The following is a 26783-nucleotide window of genomic DNA, read 5'->3' as shown; positions in this document are numbered from 1 at the left end:
CAGACCTAATCAGCTCCTTCTGCAGCCCCTCATCCGGATGCCCCACCGTACCTGAATCTGAACACGTCCAGCATCTCCCCCACCTGGTCCTCCTCTGGGCTCCCCTGATCTGGTGAAGAACATCACCCATGCTTCCTGCTATGGGGATTAACTGAGTTACTATGTATAAAGTCCTTAGAACAGGTCCTAGGACATAAATTTTCCATAAGTGTTAATTATAATAACAATAATAGTAATAGTTACAGGATACTGAATACAGCTCCGTATGCTTTATAGTAGGACCTTGTTGTTAATCCATTCTATATATAAAAGTGAAAGGGTTTTCAGTAGGAGAGGGAATGTGGTCAGATTTGCTTTATAAGGATTTCTCTTATGTGAAAGTTTGGAGGTGGTGAGCCCTAGTCACTGCCAGCAGCTGGATTCAGGAGTGAGGAAGGCCATCTGGAGGGAGGGGAGGGGCCACAGGGATGGAGAGCAGACAGTGAACCTGGGGAGTATTTAAGAGGTAGATTGGGCAGGCCCTGATAATTAACTGGATGGAGGTGAAGATAACAGAAGAGTTAAGAGTGACTCCCAGGTTTCTGGGTTAGGCAACTGGTACCTTGACCCCAGGTGGGGAGCATCTGGGAGGAACGAGGCAGGCTGGGTTGGCAGAGCAGGTGGTCCCTAGACCAAGTCAACAGAAACATGGAAAAGTTCTCAAAATCTTTGTGCCCTAACTCCTCTGAACCCAAACTCTAGCTTGGTCCTGTGTACTTGTCCAGCCTCATCTCCAGCTACCCCAGACTCAGGGCACATAAACCACTGCTCCTTCCCAAAGCTTCACTCTTCCTTCTTGCAGTGGGCTTGTAAGTTCTACCCCACTCCTTCCCCCTCCCTCAAACTCCACAGCTTCAAGGACATCTCTGGGATCCCTGCCCTCTGCCCCAACCCCTACCAGGATTAACATGTTCTCTGCTGTTTCCGGGATTCACTGAATCAGAAATATTTCTCTGCCTGTCTCTCCTAATGGCTGTTTTTCTCAATTCTGAATTGCCAGCACCTGGGATGAGGCCTGATCAAGGTTAACTTCAAAAAACTTTGTTTTATTGAATTCGCCAAGAACCTGGCTTTCTTGCATTAAAAGTGGGGCGAGGAGTCGGACCTTGAATCCCTACGCCACCACTTAGAGACTGGGCAAGTTACTTCTGTCAAATCCTGTTTCCTCATCTGTCAAATGATAATACAGTGGACGCACCTAGAAGAGTTGTTTTAAGGGTCAAAGGAAATATTCTATTTTATGTGTTTAGCACAATGCCTGGAACACTGTTAGCTTCCTCAAAAATTTAACTCTTATTTATATTAAGAAAAATATTCCCGCCTTAACTCTGGGAAGCTGCATGAACTGAACCGAGGATTGCAGTTCCCAGTATGGCCACAGGAGCGAAGTGGTGAGCAGCCTCGGCGCGGACTCTGGCTCCGTTTTGCTAAAGCACCTGCTGTGGACCCAGATGGCCCGGCTGGGATTTCCGGGGCTTCCCGGCCCCTGAACAGGTGGGCGCCGGCCAGGGTGTCGTGGGAGGAGCCTCTGCGATGTACTCGGCCTTGACTGTCACAGCCACGGCCGTCCCTTCCGCTCATGCCCTTCGCGGCTTGGGGGAGGGGCTGGCGGGCCAGAGGAAGCAAAAGTAGAGGGCAACTGAGATGTATCCCTTCCAGTTTGTCATTCAAGTCTTTCAAACTTGAGTATGATCACTTCTCTGTAGAAGTTTTTATAGTTTTGTAGTTTTTATAGTCAAATTTATGATTTCCCTTTGGCGTCCAGGTTTCATCATGCTTAGAAAGTCTTTTCCATCCCCCAGATTGTGAAAACATTCCTCAATGTTTTCTTCTTGTACATTATGGTGTTATAATTTAAATATGAGCTCCACCTGTAATTTATTCCCGTGTAGGGTAAGGACACAGCTTTCTCTTATTTTCCCAAATAACTTGCCCGATATTCCACCCATCTGTTGAAAGTCCTATATTTCCCCTCATTTACCTGAAGTGCTATCTTTATCCTACACGGAATTCCCTTGCGTGGTTGTCCATTTCTGTTCTCCATTTTGTTTCACTGATTCCTCTAGGTCTGCCTCAATACCATACTGCTTTAAATACATTGGCTTTATAATAGGTTTTAATATCAGGTAAGGTGCAGGAATTCCCTGGTGGTCCAGTGGTTAGGACTCAGCACTTTCACTGCCAGGCCTGGGTTCAAACCCTGTTTGGGGAAGTAAGATCCCACAAGCCATGAGATGCAGCCAAAAAAAAAAAAAAAAATATATATATATATATATATATATATGTATGTGTGTGTGTGTGTGTGTGTGTGTGTGTGTGTGTGTGTGTAAAAGAATCAACCTCTACCCCTACCCCTAACCCCCTGACCAATCCTTCTGGTAGCTGTTATGGAGCTTTGGAACCCCTGAAATTATATGTGAAGTGTCGTCTGCACATTTCTCCAGAGGGAAAGTCCAAATTTTCATCAGATGTGCAAGCGGAACCTGATTCCCAAGGCAGCCACTGGTTTACATGTCTCTGTGATGGGGTGCATGGGAGCAGCACAGAGAAATCTTGATTCCTCCCTTCTCTTCCAAATCTTCACAGGCTCTGCTCTCCTCATCCTTCACCTCCACCATCATTCCAGCTACTTCCCTGCCCTCCATCTTGTCCCCCCTCCCCAAATCTAATCCTCCTTGCTGCTCCAGAGCAACCGTTCTACATCACAGGCCTTAGCTGTAGTCCTGATGTAGTTTAGATGTTAACAAAAGTTTAGTTAATAAGTGAATAAAATTGTGAGTCCCAGCTCCACCACTGGTCAGATGTTGGGACCCAGCTTCAGGCTCACCACATTGTTGGGTCGCAGTTTACCCTTCTCACAGACCAGGCGAGGAGGGATGAGATAGGGTGAGGGGTATGTAGAAGGTATAGCTAGTTATCCCCAGGAGGGTCGCTTTTATTAAATAATCTCAATTATTTTCCTTTTTCCCCGACACCTTTCCACTCCCCATTCACATTTTAATCTATGCCCTCAGCAGGGAGACTACTTGTTTTGCCTGCCTTCAGCAAACAATTAGGAAGGCAAATAGTAATAATATTGTGCGCTCTGTAAATGAGTGAATTAAGAACACTGGAGCCCCAAAGTGGAATTGACCAGCTGAGCAAGGTTAAGCACAGAAAGATGGGGGCAGGCATAACTCTAGGAGAGACTTTATACGGCATCCTCCTCAAGTCCCAGTGCTCAGGGAGCCCACTTGGAAGCTCCATTTAGGCAGATGCTAGATCCTAGAGCAGGGCTTCTCAGCCTTGGCATTAGCGACATTTGGGGGTGTCCTGTGCATTGAGGGATGTCTAGCAGCACCGTTCATCTCTTCTCACTAGATGCCAGTAGCAACCCCCAGTTGTGAAAACCTAAGATGTCTCCAGACACTCTCAAATGTTGGGCCCGGGTGGGGGGTGGTGAATCACTCCAAGTTGAAAACCACTGTTCTAGGAGAAGAGGGGCGGTGAGAGGAGGGAGGTTAACATGGGTCTTAGGGCAAGACACTCTCTACTCCCCTACCCTCTGTCTGAAAGGGACACCGTAAAGTCTTTTTCTTCATAGCAGGCACTTGGACAAGTCTTTTCTCCTCTCTGGGCTTCAGGTTTTCCATCTGTAAACTGGATTTGATGTTTGTAGGTGATTTCCCCCTTCTCTCACCATCCTGGACATTCCTGGATCTGGTCCAGGGTGTGACAGGGGTACTGAGGTGCCAGTGAGGTCCTGGAGGGTCTCCCAGAGCGAAGGAAGATGAGAAAGAACAGAAAAATGTAGAGGTGGAGGGGGGGCAAGCATGAGCAGGAGCGTTCTGGAGACCTGGAGAGGCTTCGGACATCCTCTCCACCCCGCCCCTTCGAGGCCTTATTAGCGTAGGTCGCCCCAACCCGGCAAACCCAGACTCTCCAGATTCCCTTAGGCCCCGCCCACCACCACAAGCCCTGCCCCACCTGCCCCGCCCCTTCCAATGGCCCCTCCCCCGACCGAGACCCCGCCCCCAGCAGGCCCCGCCTCCCTCTTTGCCTCCCGCCAGCCGGGGCTTGGGCTTTGCACCCGGCGGTGGCTGAGAACCGTGGCGGCTGCGGAGCAGGCAGCGCAGGCGGGCGGAGTAGAGCTTCCCGGCCCGGTTGCGGGCGATGCCCCCGTGAGCCTCTCTCGCTGCCCCTCCCCGCCCCGCGCCCCTGCCCCTCGGAGGCCGCAGCGCGCCTGGGACCGGGCCGCGCCTTCCGCCGGGTCCGCGGGGCGGGGTGCCGGAGCACCTGCCCCGCCTTGCGGAGTCGCCTCGGCCAGCGGAGACCCCCTCCCTGTCTGGACCCCGGCCCCACCTCCGGGTAAGTCAGTAGGCCTTGGTCGCCTGGGAGTGGACGTGAGGAGGGGGTTGCGGAGGTCTGGGGGACCACGGGGCGGGGGAGGGGTCTCTGGTCGTGAGGCGCCACGTAGGGATCTTAAGTGTGCAGGGTCTGGGCGGGGGTTGCGGGGGCCCGGGGGCGGAGCACAGTGTGTGTGATGACTCTGGGGGGCTAAGGTATGAGAAGGGAACATGAGGTGTTTGGGGAAGCCCGGAAAATGGAGTAGAAGGCCCCAGAGTCTTGAGTTCTTTGCTGATGCTCAGAGCACCTGGGGCCCTGGTCTTCAACAGCATTGTCTCCCATGGCATTTTTGGAAAGTGCTTAAAATCGCTCCTGGAAAGGGAGCTGGAAGGCAGCCTCCCTTTCTCTCTCCTGCCTGTGCCCTGGTTGAGAAGCTGGCCACTCTTTCCTCCCAGTGAGACACCATGGTGGTGCCCAGAGGACCCCTCCCCCCCACCCTATGAAAGAAAAGGGGGTGATGCCCACTCCAGCCCTAGGGTGGGGAGAGGGGGCTTCTGGGAAGCTGGGAAAGGTAGTTGGTCAATCAACGGTGGGAAATCCAGGGTTCAGGGAGGTTTGGCAAGACCCTTGGTGGGCAACTTGGGCACCCTCTCATGCAAGGGGAGGGTGTTTTCACCTGCTGGCCCCCAGGCTGCCTGGACCCATGTCCACATCACCTTTTCTGGATAACCCATCCCTGAGGAGTGGGTTTCTTCCCAGTACCCTGGGCCTGGAAACCCAGGGAAGACCCATAGCTCTTGTGGTCCTGGATGGGGTGGGCAATGCCATACCAAGGCCAGAGAACAGGGGCGCTGGCTGCACTGCCACCTGGGGGCTGTTTGGATGTGGCCCTTCGTGGATGGGGAGCCTGGGTGAATATAATGTCTGTGTCTAGCCCCAGCCCCAGGGGTGTTGTCTGGATGTAGAGAAGAAGGCTGCTGCCTCTTTGGTCCTGTCTTCTGCCTGTGATGACTTCTTCTGTCTGGGCTCCTTGAGTTTGGGGCCTGAAGTGGTGAGGAGAGGGCCTTTTTGGGCTAGGCCTGGTCACCAAGGGGTTAACTAGCGAGCCCCACAGTTCCTGCCAGCCACCAATTAGTCTGTAATCAGGCAGCTGCCAACTGTCCCTGGGGGCATGTGGGCAGCCTAATGGGGCATTCTCTGGTGGAGGTGAGGGGGTGGGGGAAGGGGTCTGTGAAACCTGTGCTCAGTCCAAGCTTCGTGCCCTTCAGAGCTTGTTTAGGGCCCACAGACCCCTTCCCCGCCCTCTGTGCCAGCTGCTTGGCTTAGGGACCTGCAGCCATGGGGTTTGATACCTACCCAACCTTCTGCAGGTATGAAGCCCAGAGTCAGGCAAACTTGGCTTCAAACCCAGGCTCTGCCACTTTCTGGCTATGCACTATTGAGGAAATCACTTCCCCTTTCTGAGCCTCCTTCGTAGCACAGACCCACCTTCTAGGTCAGCTGAGAGGAGTAAATGAAATGGTGGATTTGAGCTGCCTAGCACAGAGGCTGGCACTCAGGAGAGCTCAGTAGGTAACTGCTGAACTCCCGAGCAACCCCTGTGCCAAGGACCTGACGGATGGGCAGGCAGGAGCCAGGGCCTGAGGATCCAGCAGGGACCAAGGTCCCATCCCTCGGGGCATACGGTCTCAGCGGGCCAGGCCTGAACTCTTCTCTCTCCCTCCCTCCTTGCTCACAGACACATCTGGTCTCTGGACATAATTGGATTTTACTCTGCTGAGCCCAGGGCTGAGCTGCTACTTTCTGGGCTCACCCTGTTCCTAACCAGGTGATAAGCTCTTTGGGGTCTGTCAGGGGTCTGGGTGATGTCTGCAGCTGCAACAGCAGCTGGCCCTTTAAGGAGGGAAGAAAACAATTATCCAGCCTGGGCATTGCATCAGCTGGAGCCTGGAGGGTCCCTGGGGAGGAGGGGGCAGGCTGGTGGTTGATTTCATTAGTGCCATGTGACAACTCTCACCCAGGTTTGCCCCAGTCCCAGGCTGCAGCCTTCTCCCCAGGGTGGCAGCCCAGCCCCATTGCCTCCCCTACCCCACCCCGGGAGCATCACCTTGGAGGACTCTGTGCACGCCCATGACACGTAGAGGGGGCTGTAGGGAAGTGTCTGTCACACTGGCCTTCTGCTGACTTGGGGTTGCAGGGTATGCCTCCTGTACTGGCATTTTGCTGACCATGGGGGTGTCTCCGCCACTAGTGTTTGTCTGACCTGGGAACTGTTTCTCCCCCACCGGCATTTTGTTGACCCAGGGGAGGGATGACTTCTACGTTGGCCTCTCACTGACAGTGGAGCTGTTTCCTGCACTGGTGTTTTGCTGACCCAACAAAGGAGCTGTGCTGCCTGGGCTGTGTGTGAACGGAGGCCACGGGTTAGAAACAATTGCCCTCTGGTTGGAGGTGAGCTGCCTGGGAACAGTGAGTCACAGCGGCAGAGAGGACTCCAGGTTCTTGGGCACCAGAGAGACCTGGGTTCAAGTCCCGCATCCTCCACCTCCAGACTCTGTTACACTTCAGGTCTCAGACACCTCTGGAAAAATAGGAGTAATTTACACCCATTACTGCCCCACCCCCATCTGGAAGGTGCTTGGCAGATTAAATGTCGTAACTGGATGTACAGCACCCAGCCCAGGACTGGCAGGTGGAGGGTGCAGGCTGTGTGATGATTCTCTTCCCTTTGCAAGTTTGGGCTCCTCGCACCTTGAGTTCAAGATGCCTGGACAAGAAAAGGAGGGTTGAGGAGGAGTGGAGAGAAGGGGAGAAAGAGTGCAAGGCCCTCCTGCCTCTGTTGCAGGACGATGTGCTCAGACACCTGATGCACTAAGCATTGTGTGTCCGGCAGCTCCTGCCTCCATGGAGCGGGCATTCTAGCTGGGAGACGGCCCAGAGCATGTGACATGTGTCGAAAGGAGAGATGCAGCGACGGTAGCGTGACAAGGAGTTGAGGAGGCAGAGAAGGAGGGAACCGGGTGTGCTAAGGCCTTGGTGACGGCGGCAACAGGCCTGGTATGGTGGCGAGGGCAGCAGTTGGGGAGAGAGGGAAGAGAGGGGGCAGGAGTCAGCACAGCCAGGCCAGACCCTCTGGTCTATCTAGCAGGATGCTTTAGACTTGGGAATTATCCTGAAGCCGATGGCAGCCTCTGAAGGATTTGAAGCAGAAGAAGCAGGGGCTGACTTCCAGAAAGCGTGGGCTGGGATCTGTGGCCCTCAGGCAGATCCTTCTCAGCAGTGACCTTTTGCCCTCTCATGCCCCCTTCCCTGTGCCCAGGGAGCAGGTTGTTTATGTGACTCACCCCAGGAGGGAGGAGGCCAGGCCCAGTCCCTCCAGCTCCCTCTCTCTGGGTCTTGTTGATGAAGTTTATCTCTTGGGCCCAGGTTCTCCCGACCTGTCTGGGGAGCCAGAGGGCAAGAGGCAGGGCTTTGGCACCAGCCAGGCCTATATTCACATCCCAGCTCTGCGGTTCTGAGGTGGGTAACCTCTGGCAAGGCACACCTGTCTCTGAACTTCAGTATCCTCAACTGTAAAAGGGGGTTGATGTTATCTGTCCATGGGAAGGATAAAATGAAATTCCAGATGGAAATCACAAAACCCTATTGCAATGTCAGTTGGCATTTTAACTCTCTTGCAGGGGAGTTGACACCAGCTTTGGGCCAGGCCCAGGCCTAGGGCTGACTGGGGGTGGAGGCAGGGCGAGATTCACCAGCCTGGTTGCACAGGGCAACCTGTGCTTAGAGGGACCCCACGCTTAGTTTAATGTTTGACTGTCACCATCTTGAAATTCTTAATAATTTTGAACAAGGGATACTGCTTTTTCATTTAGCCCTGGGCCCTGCATATTATATGGCCCCACAAATTGGGTTGGAATAGGAAGAGGCAGGGAGCGACACAGACCTGCAAATTAGTCCCCAAATGGAGGAGGTGTAAGATGGAGGGCATGACTAACTGTCCCAAGGTGGGTGGGATGTTAATAATAGTAACATTTATTTAGTGCTTACTGTGTGCTAGGTTCTCTGCTAAGCACTTGACATATTCATCTTCAAACAGCCCTATGAGGTAGGTACGATTATTATTTCCTATTATTCATCTGTATTATTGTATAGATGAAGAAAGTGAGATTCAGGTTCTTGGCCAAAGTCACACAGCCATCAAGTGGCATCAAACCCAGGTTGTCAGATGGGAGAGCACATGCCTGGACGAGGCATGTCCAGTCCTGGACATAGCTGGACTTCACTAGGATGAGGCACCTCCTAAGCTGGGTGGGTCTGAAGGATAACTTGGAGTTTGCCAAGGAGGAAAGAGGTGTGTGGGGAAGGGAGGGCTGTCTCATCCGGGAAGTGCCTGTGCTCAGGAGTGATACTCGGCCAGGAGAGGTGGAGCCAAAGCCAGACGCTTCCCAGGGCTGAGAGAGGAAGCCTTTGGATTTCATGGTTCTGATATTCCAAGCTCAGAGCTTCCGGTCACTCTGTGCCCAGGCCCTGCTGCAACCATGATTCCTCAGAGCTGCCCTGTATTGCCCACTCTTCCCCCACTCCCAGGTAATCTCATTTACTTGACTTTAATGCTCTCTTCTGGGCTCAAGACCTGCAAATCTAACTACTTCTTGGACCACATTTAGATGTCTCATGATCAGTCTCAGGTCCAAACTCAGGTCCCAGCTCTGCCTGCTGGCACCTGCTCTGCCTCGTGTCCCTAGCTCATCTCTGCCACCACCATCCACCCACTTGCTCAAGCTGGAAAGCTGGAAGTTCTCCTGGACACCTCCCTCTCCTTCACCCCCACATTCCACAGCCAGTCCTCAGCAAGTCCTGTTGGTTCTCCTGAATATCTCTCCCCAGTCCGTCATCTCTCTCCTTGCCCACTGCCCCACTCCAGACCAGCATCAGCTCTCACCTGGACCACTGTGACAGCCTCCTAACTGGTCTCCTTATGTTTCTGTTTTTGCCCGGCTTCATTTCAGGTTTCATACTGTAGTCAGAGTGATCTTCTAAAGATAAATGTTTGATTGTGTCATTTCCTTGCTTAAGACCCTTCCAAGATTTCTTGGAATAAAAGCCAGACTGACGTAGTCTGCAAGGCCCTGTGGGATCTGGTCCTTGCCTACCTTTTTGGATTGTCTGTACCAATTACCCTCTCCCTGAGCTGCAGGACTTTCATACATGTTGTTCCCTTATCCTGGAATGCCCTTCCCCTGCTTATCTATCTCCTTCAGATAGATACCAGCTTGAACATCATTTCTGCAGAGAAGCCTAAACTGGAAACTAAACATCAGCCCCTTCCATAGGACCTTGTACTTCTTTACGACACTCATCACACTTGACTTGCTTTTCCTCATCTCTCTTTCTTGCTAGACTGTGGCCTCTGTGGGGTCAGGAATCCAGTTTTGCCTGGCCCCAGCACAGAGTAGGTAAACAATGAATTGTTCTGTGAATGAAAGGAATAGATGAATCATTGCTGCAGCATCCTAACTAGCCTCCCTGCCTCCAGGCCTGCCTTTTCCAGTCCTTTCTCTGTATAGCCCCAGAGTTCTAAAACACAGAACTGACCCTGCTACTTAAAATACTTCAATAGCTCCCCATTGAGGGCAAGAAGGGCCTCAGCTTCTTAGCATGGGGTTCAAAGCACGTTATGATCTGCACCCGAGAGCCCCTCCAGCCTCATCTCCCCTGCTTACCTACCCCCTCCCCACACTTTGAACTCCTGTTCCTCTAACACATCAGGCTGTTGTTCTGTGCCTCTGTGCCTCTGCCCTTGTGGTTCCCTCTGCCTATAATGCCTCCCCACCCCTGCTTTGTCTCCCTGGAGAACATCCTTCATTCTTCAAAACCAGCTCAGCTGCCACCTTTGCTGGGAAGCCTCTGAGGAACCCTCCCGGCCCTCCCTGGGCAGAGTTAGCGCCCCCCGCCACCTCCGCCACATCCACACAGAGTCTACATCTTTTCCTCCTTGTGTCCCATGAAACTGAGCTCTTCCGGTGCAGGCACAGAGATTGTTCATCTTTGTGCCTCCAGCTCCCAGCTTCTCCCCTGTCCTTAATTAGGTCTTTGCTTGTATACAGAAACCCACTCAAGCCAGCCTCAGTAATAAAGAAGGGTTTATTACGAGAACACAAGGGGTTTGGGGGAACTGAGGAGTAGGAAAATCATTAGCCTCTGGATGGTGAGACCTGTAGGCCAGGAGAAATTGAAGCAGCTGCTCTCTGTACCTTGTTGGCTGCCTTCACCTTTCTGTCTCCACACATTGGGTTTTCTTAGCTTCTCCAGATAATGGACCACCTATAGTTCCTGTATTTCATCCCTCAGTTCCAGCTACATTCAGAGATAGAACCCAGGGCTTGGCAGATCCAAGTCCAAACTCCCAGGAGAGGATCTGATTGGCTCTGAGGGGGTCAAGTACCCACCCTGGTCCAATCAACTGCAGCCTGCAGGGAAGGAAAACAAAGTCAGACATGCAGACATGGCTCTTGTTTGTTTGTAATCTGGGCAAGTATTATACTTCAAAAGACATCTGCTATAATTCTTACAGTGCCAGGTGGGCCTGGCCCCAGCCTTCCATCTGGACGGCAGCTGGTAAAAACAGACCTAGCATTGTGACTTCAAGAGGAGTCTTTTCCGGGGGCAGCAGTGCCCAGGGCAGGCTCCGAAGAGCCTGTCAAATGTCATTCAGAGGCCTGAGCAGAGAGTTAGGGAGATGAGACCCTGATTTTCTCACCTCTCTTTGGAGTGGGGAGAGAGGGATGAGGAGGGCGTGGGCAGTCAGGACAGTTCTCTCTGCCAAAATCATATTCATCTCCTAAGACTCAGCTCATTTCCTTTTCTCAGGGAAGAACCATGCATGGTAGTTCCTGCTGTGAGGCTCCTATTAGATGGTAGGTGTAAGGACAATTTGTAAATAGGAGAGAACTGAGCAATTTCTAAGGATTGTTATTACGGGAATGGAATGTGGCAACAGGGTGCCAGCTTGCCACCGTGCCATCCAAGGTCCTACAGGAGGCAGGCAAGCCTAGAGCTTCCTTCCCAACGTGAGCTTGGTCCCTTCAGTGAGACCTGAGATGACTTTCAGTGGCTCGTGCACATGCCACTGCATGGCATTGGCTCACATACTGAGAAAGTTGGTTCCCTTTCAACTCTATCAAGTCCAAGTTTGTCCCAGGAAGAAAGTGTCAGTGCCATGCTGGTGTGTCTTTAACAACTTTCTAACACTTGCTGTCCTTTTTTTTCATTTTAAAATTTTATTTATTTATTTATTTACTCTATTTTTGGCTGTGTTGGGTCTTTGTTGCTGCGCACGGGCTTTCTCTAGTTGCAGCGAGCGGGGGCTTCTCTTTGTTGCGGTGCGTGGCCTTCTCATTGCAGTGGCTTCTCTTGTTGTGGAGCACAGGCTCTAGGCGCGCGAGCTTAAGTAGTTGCAGCCCGAGGGCTCAGTAGTTGTGGTCACGGGCTCTAGAGCACAGGCTTAGTAGTTGTGGCGCACGGGCTTAGTTGCTCCGCGGCATGTGGGATCTTCCTGGACCAGGGATTGAACCTGTGTCCCCTGCATTGGCAGGCGGATTCTTAACCACTGCCCCACCAGAGAAGTCCCTGCCCTTCCTTTTAAACAGAGATCTTGGGGAATTCCCTGGTGGTCCAGTGGTTAGGACTTGGCGTTTTCAATGCCGGGGCCTGGGTTTGAATCCTGGTCGGGGAGCTAAGATCACACAAGCCGTGCGCTGTAGCCAAAAAGAAAAACACCCAAAAAACCACAGAGATCGTGACTGGCAGCTCTGTGTAGCTAAACTTTAATAATATAGCTTTGTTTTCACTGTACTTATTTTACTGTCATTTTCTATTTATTAAAATTGGTATTGGCTTTCCATTTATAGTAGTAACACAAAATTTCTATTTAAAATAAATGCATTTCACTTAAAAGTGCCAATTTTAAGAAAATAATTAATGAGCCTTACAGGCGTATGGAGATTTGGTATAAACCACTGAGGGACACACAATGTTATGTGGATAATGCAAAACTGGGAAGTTGTACAGGGATGTCAGGGATGTGGACCTAGATAATCTTTAAGATCCCCTCCACCTACCTGGAGAATTTGGGGGTCTCTTATGCTGTGCCAGCCTACTCCCTTCTCCTCACCTTGTGCCCTGGCTTGGGTTGCTTTCAGAGAATCGTGCTGTGATTGTCCTGTAGATAGGAGAACGTGGGCTGCTGTCCTCCAGCTTGCTTGAGAGGGGGGCTTTTGGAGTTGGGGTGTCTGGATGGGGGTAGGATGCCTCTTGCCTCTGAGGCAGGACCTGGGCACTCCTGGGCGGGGGGTGCAAACTCCACAATCCTCCAGGTCCCCATGCACAACATGGGCCTTAGGGCCTCCCAGAGGGCAGGAGTCCCAGGGAGTGAGGAGGCTATGGGGGCCATGGGTTAGGGTGAGGCTGTCCCCAGGGCTTGGGGCCCAGGGACGGCAAAGCCAGGAGGCTTTGGGGTCTGAAAGGTCCTGTTCTCCTTGCTCTCCCCTTTCCCACCTCTTTGTGCCGCTCACTGCCTGCCCCTGGAGATGGGGCAGCAACCCCAGGGGGCCTCAGAGGACACAGAGGATTTATCCACAGGGCGCAAGACCAGGGCCAGGTGGGCAGGAGGAAAGTCCTGCCTGCCCCACCCCACTCCCATGTCCACAGCGGGAGGGCAGGCCTTGGCTCCAGGAGGGGTGGTGGCCCTGGGCAGTGTGGGGTGTGTGCTTGTGTATTCATGGCGAACGTCTGAGGGTCTCTGTGGAGGCATATTGTGTGTGCGTGTGCATATGTGTAAGAGAGAGAGTTTGTATGTACGTGTGCGTGTCCGTGGTGAAAGGACCTCTGAGTGATATGTCTGAGGGTCTTTGTGGGGAGGCTCTGTGCGTTGTGTGAGTTTGGGCATGTGTGGCAGGGTGTCTTGTGTGTGATGTGCATGTGGGTCTGTGGTGAATGCATCTCTGTGTAATGTGTGTCTGTGAGGCATCTGGTGTGTGTATGTGTGTGTGTTGTGCGTCTTGGTGGCTTGCACGCTGGGTGTGGTGTGTGCCTGTTGTTTTGTTTGTGTCGTCGTCTTTGTAGAGCGCGTGTCTGGCTCTGTGGTGTGTCCGAGTGGCTGTGTGCAAGTGTGTGGCGTGCACCTGGGGCTTTGTGCTCCAGAGAGGGTGCGGGGGCCAGGGGGCGTGCCTGGGAAGGCGGAGTGCGTTGAGGGCAGTGTCTGTCTGGGCTGGGGCCGAGGGTATGCTGGCTTCCCGGGGAGCTTCCCCAGGGCGGGCGGCGGGCGAGGGCGGCGCCTTCCGGCTCAGCGCGGGGCTGGTAACCGGAGCCCCTTCCCCCATGAAATATTGATCCGGCCTAGCGGCGGCCCTGGCCAAATAAGGCCAGACCCGCAAGGAGCAGGGAGAGCGGGGCCGGCCGCTGTCCGTGGTGCTGCCGCTTCCCCCTCGGCGGGGGCGTCGGCGCTCAGGCTGGGGCGGGGCTGGGAGGGGGCGAGATTTCCCCATCCACCAACACCCTCAGCGGGGCCCCTCCCTCTGAGGATGAGCTAGCCCGTCCCTCTCACCTATCTGTCAGTTCTACCACCCTTTCTAGGAAGGGGGAACAGGGGCCAAGTGAGTATTTGCCGGGGGGAGGGATCCAGTATCCCTCAGGGCTAGGGTTTGCCTGGGACAGTCCTAACTTACACTTGTGGTTCTGGTGTGATTGTTAGTAGTGTCTCTGTTCACTCTTTGAAAGAGTCCTAATTGGATGGTAAATTATGTGCTCCCCAGCAATAAGGCTTTGCCCCAAAGACCTCTTCCCCTGCCTCTCTGCTCTGCCCCTGGGGGTTCTGTAGTCAGTGGGTGTGCAAGTGCGGTGTGTGTGTTTGTGAGTGGGGATACTGTCTTTCCTGTGCTTGGGCTGAGCTGGAATAAGGGCTTGGGAGCCCCAGGCCCCTTGGGATCCTGCTGCAACACAGACCCTCCCCAGGGCATCCAGCTCCCTTCTCTACCAGTCCAAATTCTGCTTTCCATTCAAGCTGTGCTCTTGTTCAGGCCTGGGCTTCCTTTGCCCTCCTGCATCCTGGGCTGGGCAGACCTCTCCTTGGTCTCGATGTCAGGGTGTGTAGGGCCTCCAGGTTGGCCATCTGTGTACTCACGACATCTTCTCTGAGTTCTCCTACTTTGACTTGCTGATTCTCCCTCTTTCAGTGGATTCCATTTTCCTCCTACCCCTAACTGTAGGTATTACCTCTCACCCTTTCCTCACTCTGTACCCTCCTCCAGGCATTCTCCTTCCTTTCCACACCTCACTTTTCCCTCTGGGGAACACACCTAAATCCTGCCCACTCACACTGCTCTCCTGAACTCCAGGGAAACTGCTTACCAGTCCAACACCTCCATATGGGAGTTGCAAAATTATCTCAGGCTCATCATATCTAAAATAGGGACTCATGTTTCCCTCAAGCCAACTTTTCCCTCTAGGACCTCACGCTGTGGGGATGGCATCTGTCAGCCCTCACCCTTGCTGTAAATCATGTTGGATTCTGGTTTCTGCCCTTCCCCCAGCCTTGTCCCATCGCTAACTCCAGGCAGTCCCCCAAGCCCTCCCACGACTCTTGCACCCCTTTCCTCTTTCCACCAGCACTGTCTGAAGCAGTGCAGCGCTTCTTACCTGCCTCCTGACTGCTCTTCCTGCTGTCGGGCTTTCTTCTGATTCTGCACTGTGTTGGACTGATCTCTGTAAAATGTTACATCTCAACCATGTCAGATTTCACTCCCTTCAGGATTAAAGCCAAACTTCTTAACCCTACATTCAGAGCCCTTCATTGGCTGTTCCCAGCCTACGTTCCCAGCCCTCTCTTCCACAGCTGCACATACCTCCTGCTCCAACTGCACTGCTCTGTTTAGCAGCCTCTGAACATACCATTCTTTCTCTGGACCTTCCCAGCTAGTTTCCACCTCTTTCCTGCCACCTGTACCTCTCTAAATCCCACCCACCTTTCGAGTTGCTCTGCAGAGAGTTTCTCTGTGATGCCTGCTCTGGTCTCCCCATCCTGAAGTGTCCACTCTTTCTGCAGAACAGGCAGGGTGTTTTATCTTTACCTCTCAGTGCTTTGGGTGGTCCTCAGACCAGCAGCGTGGGTATCACCTGGGAGCTTGTTTGAAATGCAGACACTCAGGCTCCACCTTCCTGTGACCCATGGAATGAGAAACTGCATTTCAGTAAGATCCCCAGGTGATTTGTGTGCACATTTAAGTTTGAGAGACACTGGACAGTGCATCCACTGAGGGCGGCATCTTGCTTCTGTTCGGGAGTGGCTTCAGCCCCAGGGTGTTTTCTAGTGGCATTCTCAAGTGCCAAGTCTAGCAGCCCCTGTCAGGCAACAGCTGCCACATCTGGCCACAAGCTATGAGAAGGGGTGGGTGATGGAGATGGTCAGGAAGCATGTGCACTCTTTCTGGATGCTTCCACCTGGAATCTATGCCCCACAAGGCTCTGGAGCTCAAGCTCTGTAAATCCACTAGAGTGACAGGAGGAGGAATCAGTTAATCAATAAAAAGACAGTTATCAAGCAGAGAGCAGAACTTTTCCCTCTTCACAACTGCACGTTGGTGGAAATGTCTGTTATTTTAATGTATGTTTTGAAAAGAAAAATATGTATTTTCATTTTTTCTTTATGAGATCATTAATACAGTTTCTAAAGTAGTAACTTTAGAAAACACAATATGTCACATAAGGAAAATAAAAATGACTCACAATTCTGCTATCCAGCTATAAATACCATTTTTTATTTTAAAGTTTATTTTAGATCACCATTCATTCATTCAACAAATATTTACAGAGCCCTACTATGTGCCAAGCATAGGGGATTCAGGATGAAGAAGATGGCATGCTTTCTGTTTCTAAGCAGCGTACAGCCAGCGGGGCGGGGTGTGGGAAACGGGCACTGAACGAGTTAGGGCCAGCAGCGTGTTCGTTTCCTAGGACAGCTGTAACAAAGTACCACAAACTGGATGGCCTAAAACAACATAAATTTATTGTCTCGCAGTTCTGGAGGCTAGAAGTCTAAACTCAAGGTGTTAGTAGGGTTGGTTCCTTCCGAGGAAGGCTGCTCCATGGCTCTCTCCTGGCTTCTGGTGACAGCTGGCAATCCTTGGTGTTCCTTGGCTTGTTGCTGTATCACTCCAGTCTCTGCCTCCATCATCACATGGGTTCTCTCTGTAGTCTCTCTCTGTCTTCACACAGCCATCTTCTTATAAGGACACCAGTCATATTGGATTAGGGACCTGCCCTCCTTAGGTATGACCTCAGTTTTACTAATCACATCTGCAGCAACCCTATTTCCAAACAAGGTCACATCCTGAGGTACCAAGGGTTAGGACTTCAACATGTCTTTGTTTTGCAGGGGGAGCGCACAATTCATCGCACAACAGGCAAGGATGGTATAGGGTCTGGGGGAGCATGACAGGGGGACTAAGGACATGACATCCAGCCTGGGACTGAGCGCTGGAGAAGGCATTAGCCCCCAAAGGTGGTGCGACACATACCAGGTCCGCAGGACACGAGGGTGGGGACGGACTGGAGAAGAGCATTCCAGGCTAGCAGGAGACAGAGTGGCACTTTTGAGGAATGAAAAAAATGCAAGTGTGGCTGGAATACGGAGGAGGGGCAGGAGTGCGAGATGCGCTGGGTCACTTCACTTGTGGGCCTTGTGAGGGGTTTTTACTTTCTCCTGAAGGAAGCAGGGAGCTACGGGAGGCTGTCCCACAGGAGGGATTCATTCTGCCTTGTGAGCCATCTCCTCACAAGACTGAGCTGTCTGAAGGCCGAGTTGTTCCTCTGTGAACCCAGTTCTGAGGGAAGATGTGCGGCCATGTCCTCCGGAGCCCCCTGGCTGAGAGAAGACACACGGCAGCCCTGTCTGAGGAAGGAAGGCCTGGCCATGCCCCCAGCAGCCCTCAGTCCAAGTGGGGAGGATGAACCGTGCCCTCAGGAGCCTTGCTCCGAACAGGAGACGGGGCTCACCCAGCTCTGGGTCTGCCTCACCCTTGGGTGTCCCGAGTCCTTGGAGTCTGGAGGACACAGGTTGGGCCCAGCCACCCAAGCCCCTGCCCTGCTATGAGGACTGTGTCTGAGAACATGTCCAGGGCAAGTGCATGACCCGTATGGGCCCCTGAGGCTGGGGGAGACCTGAGCACCCTGCTCTCCTCAGGAGATGTCTGGCTCTTGCCTTTGTATCAGGACCCAGTCTGTCTGCTCAGCCCATCCCTACCACACACTCGGAGGGCCGCCCCTTTACTGTGTGTGATGGGAGAGGGCCCCCTGCCCCAAGCTGCCTGTCCCTTCTTGCCTGGGCTGAGTGGGCCAGGCTGGGTGGAGGAGAAGTGGGTCAGCTCAGTAGCCATGGCGACCGCAGCTGCTCCCAGCCAGCCTTCTCATCTCCTTGCCACAGACCTCATGATGACATCCTTTGTTCGGCCTGTGGGGATGGGGGCCAGAGGGGTGAGATTGGGGGCCAGAGTGTGTGTGTGTGTGTGTGTGTGTGTGTGTGTGTGTGTGTGTGTGCAAGCTCACACGAGCGCCTGCTCAGAGCTGGTGTGCATGCCTGGCCAAGGGAACCCACAGATCCAAGTAAGACACTTCCTGCTTCCCTGCCCACTGAAGGGATGGGGCTCTTCCTGCCTCTGAGCTGGGCAGGGGCCGGGGGCCAGGGGGAGGGTGTGTGTGTGTGTGTGTGTGTGTGTCTGCCTGCCTGTGGCTGTCAGTGTGGCTACTCCTGTGTGCTTTTGTGTGGATGAGTATCTTGGGGGGGGTGTGCATGTCTGTGTATGCATGTGATTGTGTCTTCAAGTGTGTATCGTTTGTGTGGGTCTGCATGGTGTGTAATCACACATTTGAAATTCTTTGCCCTGTGCCTCTCCCGGTTATGCGTAGTGTGTGTGCGAGCCTGGTTTGGAGGAGATAAAAGTCACATAACCAGGAGAGGAGCTGGCAGAGTGCTCCCTACTCAGGCTGGGTGTGCTCCCTGGGTCCAGCTTACCCTCCCCCACCACACACCAGCTCTGTCACCCACCTGTCTCTTCCTGAGGGGGAAAGTGAAGGCTAGAAACAAGGGATACCCCCACCTTCTGTAGATGCAGGTAAAAAAAAAAATCAGTATTACCTCATGAGCTGGTTCTCATTAGTTGGTGAGGCAGCACTGTGTTAAGAGGGATTCTGAGGTTAAGTCTGGCCTCTGACGTGGGCACAGATTGGCATGAGCAATGTGGTGGGCAGCCCTAGTGCTAGATAAGGGTTGGGGCAGGGGTCTCCAATGCCAGACCCAGCGTCCGCTGAGGGAGCAGGAGCTGAGATGTTGGCAGGGAAAAGCACAGCCTCACGTGTCAGCTCCCACCTCAACTGAGAGGTGCAGGGACCCAGATCCCACACTTATCCTGCACCCAGGGCTGGAGTGGGAGGTGATCCTGTTGGTCTCTGAGCCTTCCCATGAAGTGGTTGCACCTGGTTGCAATCCAGACTAATAAGCACCAACACCTGTGAAGTCCTTTACCATTTACAAAGGCACATTATGAATAGTAATAATATAATTGCCCAGCTGAGCATTTAGCATGTACCAATCCTTATTTTTGTAATATTTCATCTAAGAATCCTAAGGCAGGCATTATTATCCCCACTTGAGAGATGAGGAGCTCTAGGCTCAGGGGGTTTGTTAAGGAAATTGCCCTGGGTTATATGGCTTGTAAGTGACAGATCTAGGTTTTGAACTAAGTCTGTCTGCTTCCAAAGCCTGTGCTTTTAATTACTGTGCTATCCTCCTCCTCATTAACCCATCTGATCCCCAGTCCAGCCCGGAGAGTCGGGCTGGGTCCAGATGGCCAGTAGACTCATTTTATAGAAGAGGAGATGAGGGTTCAGAGAAGCTGAATGACCTGCTCAGGATCACACACTGCGGGTGGAGCCGGGAGTCGGCCCCCTGATACACCCCCAGTACACACACTCCTGACTGATGGTCGTGTCACAGAGTGTCTGGGGCGGGACACAGACCCCATCGGTCAGGGCGAGGACAGAGGAAGAATAGGGTCTGAGCTCCTTAGCAGTTGGACCTGGATGAGTCCCTTGGCATTAGCACCAGCAATTTAACATTAAAGTGCCTAAAGGCAGATTAGGGGACCCAGGAGTTTGGACAAGGAGGAAACAGCATCAGAGAGTTTGAATGATTTGCTGACGGTCACACAACTATCTCCAAAGTCCGTCTCTTTACTCCACAAGCTACTAGAATCCCTGGAGGACACATGTCCTCTCTAGCCCTTCCTCTAAGCTCCCCTTTTTCCTTCCAGACTCTTATCACATCACCTCCTCCTGGAAGCTACCCTGATTGTCTTCACCTCCTTTCTTGAAAACTGGTGTCTCAGAAGTTAACAGAAGGCTTGTGTAAATGCCCTAGGTGTGTGCTGTTGGGAGGGGCACAGCCCCCTGTGATGGGAACACCACATTCAGATTCATCAGTTTGGTGAGTTTGGGTTGTCTTCGAGGTGAGAGGTGGGGAGGAAGCACCTGACAGGTGATGTAGGACCTGGGAGTTAGGAGTCTTGGTTTGGAGCTCTGGTTTTGTCAACAGCTTTCTGTGTGACCCTGGGTGTGTCTCTTTCCCATTCTTTTTTTTTTTTTTTTTAAGATGTTAAAATTATAATGTCATATCATCACAATAATCTTTTTTTTCCATGATTAGCTTTCTGTTTGTTTTTTTTCACACACACACACTGTATTTTATTTTTACAAGAGATAAATAAACTGACACCAAGCATTGTAAATGGATGACCACAACAAAAGCAACAATGATTGCAATTACCAAACACGAAACACACTCATACTATGTCATAATATTGACATTCAGTCCAGTAATCCTCCACTGTAACAGCTCCTTTACTTTGCAGTGAAAATTGATTTGTATATTTTTTGCCTCTGAGTCCTTGTGGGATTTTTTTTTTTATTCAAACAGAAAGTCACAAAAATTATAATCATCCTCATCAGGTCACTCAGTCCCATGTAATTAATTTTTTTGCATCTTGATCTTTTATTAGCACTTTTATGAATTCATCAGTTTTCCATTACTCTTTCCCATTCTGAGCCTTGATTTCCTCCTCTGCAAAATGAAAGGCTCAGGTTGGAATAGGGAGGCAAGTCAGTTTGACCTTATGAGCTGGTTGTCATCAGTTGGTGATGCAGCACTGTGTTAAGAGGGATTCTGAGGTTAAATCTGGCCCTGATGAGAAAGAGAGAAGGATTAGTGATGTCTGCTATGTGCAGAGGATAGGGACGGGTGGTAAGAGCCTTAGGAATTTGCCATCCCTTCCAGCCTAACAGTCCGTCACTCTGTGACAGATTCCTTGGTCTTTTCTGTTGAAGGCGTGGGTAGCTAGTTTCATCTTGGGCTTTTGGATTGCCTTACTGATGCTCAAAAAAGGTTTATTAACTTGGTTAGACACATGGTCAAAAGGACCAAGGGGCCCAGGGTGGCCAGGCAGAGCCCGGAGTCCTGCCATTGTCAGGAATCAGGAGAGGGTCTTGTGAGCCTTTCGGGTACTGAGACCCCAGGGTAGAGGTCAAACGTTGAAGGCCAGAAAGAAAACACTAGGCTCCTTCCTTGGGGAACTTGGAAGGTATCTGCTGGCATGGAGCTTGGCAGGAGTTGGGGGGCAGTAGGAAGGGATCCCTGGAGGGGATGTCCAAGCTGTGGCCATAGATGCTGCTATAGCAATAGATGGGAGTCAGCAGGGAGAACTTCAGAGTAAGGTTTCTGTGACCCAGCAAGATCATGGGAGGGTTTCCTTCCATCAGGAGCCATGACCTGGATTGGGAAAGGGACGGTCCTGCTCAGAGGCAGGGAATTGTTGAAGTGAGTTTTGTAGAAATTCATTCAGCAATCTTTTAGAACCACCAGGATGTGAAGTGCTGTGTTCTGTGTCCTGCCGGCCCCTCATCACTCTGCCACCATATCCACCTGCTGCCCCTTTCCCATCCCTGAGGTCTGATGGCTGGGGGCACAGCTGTGAGTACGACTGCCTTCCTCACAGGGGCCAGGTGGTCAGCTCTGACTGGCTCTCTGTCTTGCCCGTCTTGAGCCAGACTGGCTGCCAGAGAATCAGCTAGAGCCCGAATGCTGAGCCTGCTGCGCCATGTGTGTCAAAAGGACTCTAGAGAGCACGTCATCTGACCCCTTCAGTTTACACACAGATGAGGAACCCAGGCCCAGAGAAGGTCACACAAAGAATCTAATCTATACAGTATACATTCTAATCCCACCTCCTGATTCTGAACTCTCCCAGGCTGCCCTACTCTGGACTTGGGACCGGGGGGCAGGCCCTAAGATCCTGGGTCCAGTGCTTTGGGTCAGGCTCGGCTCCTCCTGTCCCCTTGGGGGTAGCCCCTGCCTGCTGGGCCCTCCTAAACATTCGTCAGCTCTCCAGGCCCCCTGGGTGGTCCCCGGGTGGCTAAAGATGAGAATGTGGCTGCGGATGGTGCAGAGTCCTGGATGTCAAACCATCTGCTTGTCGGTGCCATTCATTATTCATGAGGAAACATGAGCCCCTGGGTTGGCAGGGTCAAGAATTTTGTCCCTTACCCTCTTTCCTTCTCTTCCCCTGGGAGCAGTGTTCTTGAGCTTCCTGTCGGCAACACCAGGGAAGCAGTTGCTTCTCCAGCTGTGGTCTGAGTGGCATCTCTGCTGCCCCTCAGATGCTCACGCCAGCCGTGGGAACCTGGGCCAAAGTGGGTTTTCTCATCACAGATACTTTGCTTACAGTTTTCTCAAAGAACCTGGAGACCCGGGGCAAAGCCTGAGCAGGAGGCCTGGGCCCCCTCTTTGGGTGAGCTCTGGGGTGAAGGAGTAAGGGCTGCTGAGCGTGTCTGTCTCTTCGTGGAAACAGGAGACCCAGAAACAGGAGTCCAGGCCTGGCCACTTCTTAGCTGGGTTGGATGGGCAAGGCCTTAACTTCTCTGAGACTGGGTTTTCTCATCTGTGACATGGAGATAACTACACATGTAACAGAAATACTTTAAGGAGTAAATTAGGCTTTTGCTCTAGCTGGTTCAAAGTATCAGATAAGCCCTCTCCCACCGTCCACCAAAAGACCATGCAGATACCAAAAAAACACACAAACTGGCACTAGAATTGGAAACTAAAGAGGTCATCATAGGCCCAAGTCCAGGGGGACTTTCCATTAGCTGCAAGGTTGATGGGGGATGGATGGAGAAATACAATCCGAGACGCTGCATACATCACAGGGCCAGCGAGAACAGTCTAAACAGCCACAAAGAAGTCAAAACATGGCTCTAACTCATCCCTACTGTCATCCCTCATTCACCAGGCCGGCGGGAGCCGTGCTGATCAGGAGCCCAGGTGGCCATTCTCGGCTGTCTGGGGACTGTCTTCCTCGTCAGCTGGAGTGGTGCCTTCCCTTCCCACCCCCATCTCCCCTCTCCTTTCTATGTCCTTTTGAAAAGTCGGATTCCTCAGGGTGATGGGGCCCTGAGCCCTGGGATGGGAGCTGCCCTGGGGAAAGCTCTGGGGGCTACAGCAGAGCTGGGAAGGGCTGGGGGCGGAGCCTGCCTGCAGCTGTCTCTCCTGTACTCTGTCCGAGCCTAGGACTTTCAGCCAAGTTGTAGAGGGCGACAGCAGGAGATCCCACCTCTGCACTAAACAGAGCCACGGGCACCTGCTGCCCTGCTCCCCGGAGTGACTTCCAGCGCCCCCTGTCCTCTTCCCTAGCACTCGTTGGAACCGCCATTAAATATTTAATTGCATAACTAGTTATTCACTGTCTGTCTCTCCTGGACTGGAGGCTCTGGGAGGGCAGGACGAAGTCGGCCTGGCTCACTACTGTATCACTGGCACTCAGCAGAGGCCTTGGAATTTTAGGGGTTTAAATTTTTTTTAACATTTTTTTCTCAATTTTATACTCAGAGAAAAAATATTTTTCTTTTTTTTTTTTTTTTTGGCTGTACCATGCAGCTTGCAGGATCTTAGTTCCCCAACCAGGGATCAAACCCGTGCCCCCTGCAGTGGAAGCGCAGAGTCCTAACCACTGGACCGCCAGTAAATTCCCCCCAAAATATCTTTCTAAAGTATATTATTAAATAAAATGATGACCTTTAGCATAAATATAATACTTAAAACTTGGGATCACTTGTGGTGATCATTTTGTAATGTATTGAACTATCAAATCACTATCTTGTGTACCTGGATCTAACATAGTGTTGTAGGTCAATTATACTTCAGTTTTTAAAAAGGAATAGATAAAAGTTTTTAAATGGCCTTGATTATTTTAGGACATCAACTTGCCAGTTTCTACAAGAAGGCCAGTTAGAATATTGATTGGGATTGTGCTGAATCTATAGATTAATTTAGGAATAACTGACATTTTTTTTTTGGAATCGTTTTTTTAATTGAAGTATACTTGATGTACAGTATTATATAGGTGTACAGTATAGTAATTCACAATTTTTAAAGGTAATACTCCATTTATTGTTACTATAAAATATTGGCTATATTCCCTTTAGGTATTTGTTGAATGCAGCATTAGAGAGAAAATTTGTCTACTTTGGAAAGGAATTTGGCAATATATTCCAAGAATCAGAAAAATGTTTATGCTCTCAGTATTAGGTAAGATGCTTTTGGATGTAACAGAGAACCCTGAGTCAAACTGGCTTAGGCAATGGAAAACACATTGTCTCACATAGCAGGAAGGCCAGAGAAGGCAGGCTCCAGGTTGGCCTGAGGTCCTTTCTGTCTCTGTGCCGTGCCACCCTCAGCAGCACTGGCTTCATCCTGGGGTGGGCTCTCTCTCGGGAGAGAGGTATTAAGGGAGGAAGGGAAAAGACAGACAGACAGAGGGAGAAGCACCCACCTCTCTTGTAAGCCTGGAATCCAAATCTTCCCCTTAAGTCAGATTGGGCCAACTTAGTCATATGCCCACCCTTGGATCAGTAAGAGTTACCAAGGTGAATGCCACTCGCTGATTGTTTTAAACAAATCAGGATCTGCCTCTAAAACAAGGGATGAGGTGGACAAAACCAGAGCTCTGTCAGGAAGCAGGAAGTGAAAAGCTACCAGTGGCGTTCACACTCACTAGCCCAGTCACCTCATTTCCAGGAGTTGATCCTAGGGAAATAAGCAGATAAAAATCAGTGTACAAAGATCTTTATTGCAGTGTTGTTTAAAAGACAGGAGAGAAAGGGAGAGAGAGAGAGAGGAGAAAGTTGGACTTGATCTAAGCAGTAACCGTATTGAAACATTTAAGTCAATTATAGTGCCTCCATACAATGGAACATACTGGTGGCATTTAAACATTTCTACAAAGTGTTAACAACACTGGAAAGTCTTGTGATATAACATTAAATGAGAAATAGCAGGATATAAAATTGTATTGGCAGTATGAGTTCAGTTATTTTTTGAAATGTGTGAAAAAGAGACTGGGAGGAAATCGGCTAAGATGCCTGCAGTGGCCGCCTCCCAGTAAGGGTGATTTTCCCTGCTTCTTTACACTTTTCTGTCCCACCCGCTTCAAGCAGGAGGACCCCTTCCACAGTCTGCCCAGGCTGGAGCCAGTTTTGTTCTGCCTGTTCTCATTTTTTGGCTGTGAAAACAGCAGTCACGCTTACTGAATATTTACTCCGTGCCTGATACCGTTCCAGGCACTGTCACCTGCGCTAATTTAATCCTTACAACAGTCCTGCGAGGTAAGTGCTTTCACTTCTCATTTTGCTGAGGTGTTCACTGAAACCCCCGAGGTGTTTGGTCATGAGGTCACACAGCTAGTGGGTAGAGGCCTCTGGAAGTCAAGAGTGGGTCACATAACTGCACGGCCTCCGCCTTCACCGCCAAACCAGGTCACTTGTCGGGGCGGCCACATGCTAATGAGAATAGTCCCGTTCATCGAGCCAGATTCTGGGCACACCCTTTACATTGACTTGTTCATTTCATCCCCACAACCTCAGAGAGGCTGAGCGCCTTGCCCGAGGTCACACAGCTAGGAAGGGGTGGGGCGGCGGTAGAGGGGCCCAGGGTCTGACGTGGGACCCCTTTGTCTCTCCCGCTGCCCCACAGGGTTGCCTGAGGCCCCGCCGCCCCGTGGATCATGTTTAACGGGGAGCCAGGTCCGGCCTCAGCTGCCGCCTCCAGGAACGTGGTGCGGAGCTCCAGCATCAGCGGCGAAATCTGCGGATCCCAGCAGGCTGGGGACAGGACCGGGACCACCACCGCCAAGAAGCGGCGCAGCAGCCTCGGGGCCAAGATGGTGGCCATCGTGGGCCTGACCCAGTGGAACAGGAGCACCCTCCAGCTCCCCCAGGCTGGTGAGGGGTGTGGGGCACCCCCGCGCTGGGGCGGGGCCCCTCACAGTGACGGGGCGCCCAGGGGCGGTTCTCACGGGTGGGCACTCCCACCCCCACACATCTTTATGTTGCACTTACCATGTACCAGGTGCTGCTCTGGGTCTAGTCCGTGTCCTACTCACTGACCCCTTCTGTAACTCTATGTGGAGGGTACTGGAGCACAGAGAAGGGAAGTAAGATGCCCCAAACTATACAGCTAGTAGGTGGTGGAGTCTGGGTTCAAACCCCAGCATTGGGCTCCCGAGTTCACGCTCCTAACCTTGGTACTCTGCTGCCTCTGCACAGACTTACACACTTAGCAGCAGTTACTCCTTAAGCAGCCATCATATTCCTGGCACCGTGCTGAGTGACACCACAGCTTCACAGAAACATCTACGAGATTCAGTCTCACCTGTAATCTTCGAGTTTCCTAAGTACAAGTAGCTGCACGCATATGTTACAAAGCCACGAGAGAGACACACACATACAAAGACACATGCCTTGCATAATCACATAAATAGCATGCTCAATTGCTCAGGAAACCTACCCTTAAACGCACATGCACACTCAGTGGCCTGTGGTCATAGAAACACATCACGTGTGTACGCATGTACCTCACAAAGCCACATTCACACACTACCTTCACAGCTACCTCCTGATAAATACAGCATGCTTTCTCAGACAGCTGGTTATAGAATCCTACTTATGCTCAGCCTGGCCGGTGACCCACCTTGTCACACGCAGTCACACCTGGAGCTCACGTCATCCCCCCACCAAGACCTCCTCACTTTGTGGCATCAGCCCAGACACCAGCTGGTTTTGTTTTAAAATCTCTTCCTGCTTATTTTGCTCAGAGTAACAACTTCCCTAAGAAACCTTCAAATAGGCCGCTGGATGCGGGTGGTGAGGGGGTGGGGCACTGGAGGATCCGGGGAGAATGCCCATCAAGACTCCCAGCTGGGGCTGGGGCTGGGGGACTTTTCCAGGCCTTAAAATAGATTTTTACAAAGCCCTCCACAGGA

The 26783-nt window shown here is 51.8% G+C and overlaps 1 protein-coding gene across 8 annotated transcripts in view; it reads left to right on the top strand.

Annotated features, from left to right (window-relative positions):
• Positions 1-4077: 4077 nt before the first annotated feature.
• The window catches only part of RIMS3 (regulating synaptic membrane exocytosis 3), a 39807-nt gene continuing 17101 nt past the window's right edge, over positions 4078-26783 (top strand). The window contains exons 1-6 of one of the 8 annotated variants that reach the window (XM_068539630.1): positions 4078-4386; positions 6670-6816; positions 7792-7884; positions 8423-8470; positions 19728-19900; positions 25496-25743. In XM_068539630.1, coding sequence (XP_068395731.1) covers positions 25527-25743 — 217 coding nt within the window. In that variant the 5' untranslated portion in view covers positions 4078-4386; positions 6670-6816; positions 7792-7884; ... (1 more) ...; positions 19728-19900; positions 25496-25526. Of the gene's footprint in view, positions 4387-6121; positions 6194-6669; positions 6817-7791; positions 7885-8422; positions 8471-19727; positions 19901-23949; positions 24053-24957; positions 25129-25495; positions 25744-26783 lie in introns of those variants that run through there. The other 7 variants (XM_068539625.1, XM_068539631.1, XM_068539624.1 and 4 more) reach the window with 7 other exon arrangements.

The sequence above is a fragment of the Eschrichtius robustus genome, chromosome 3 (assembly GCF_028021215.1).
Source record: "Eschrichtius robustus isolate mEscRob2 chromosome 3, mEscRob2.pri, whole genome shotgun sequence".
Taxonomy (NCBI): Eukaryota; Metazoa; Chordata; class Mammalia; order Artiodactyla; family Eschrichtiidae; genus Eschrichtius; species Eschrichtius robustus.
The sequence above is the reverse complement of the archived record's forward strand: the minus strand, read 5'-3'. Positions and strand labels throughout refer to the sequence as shown.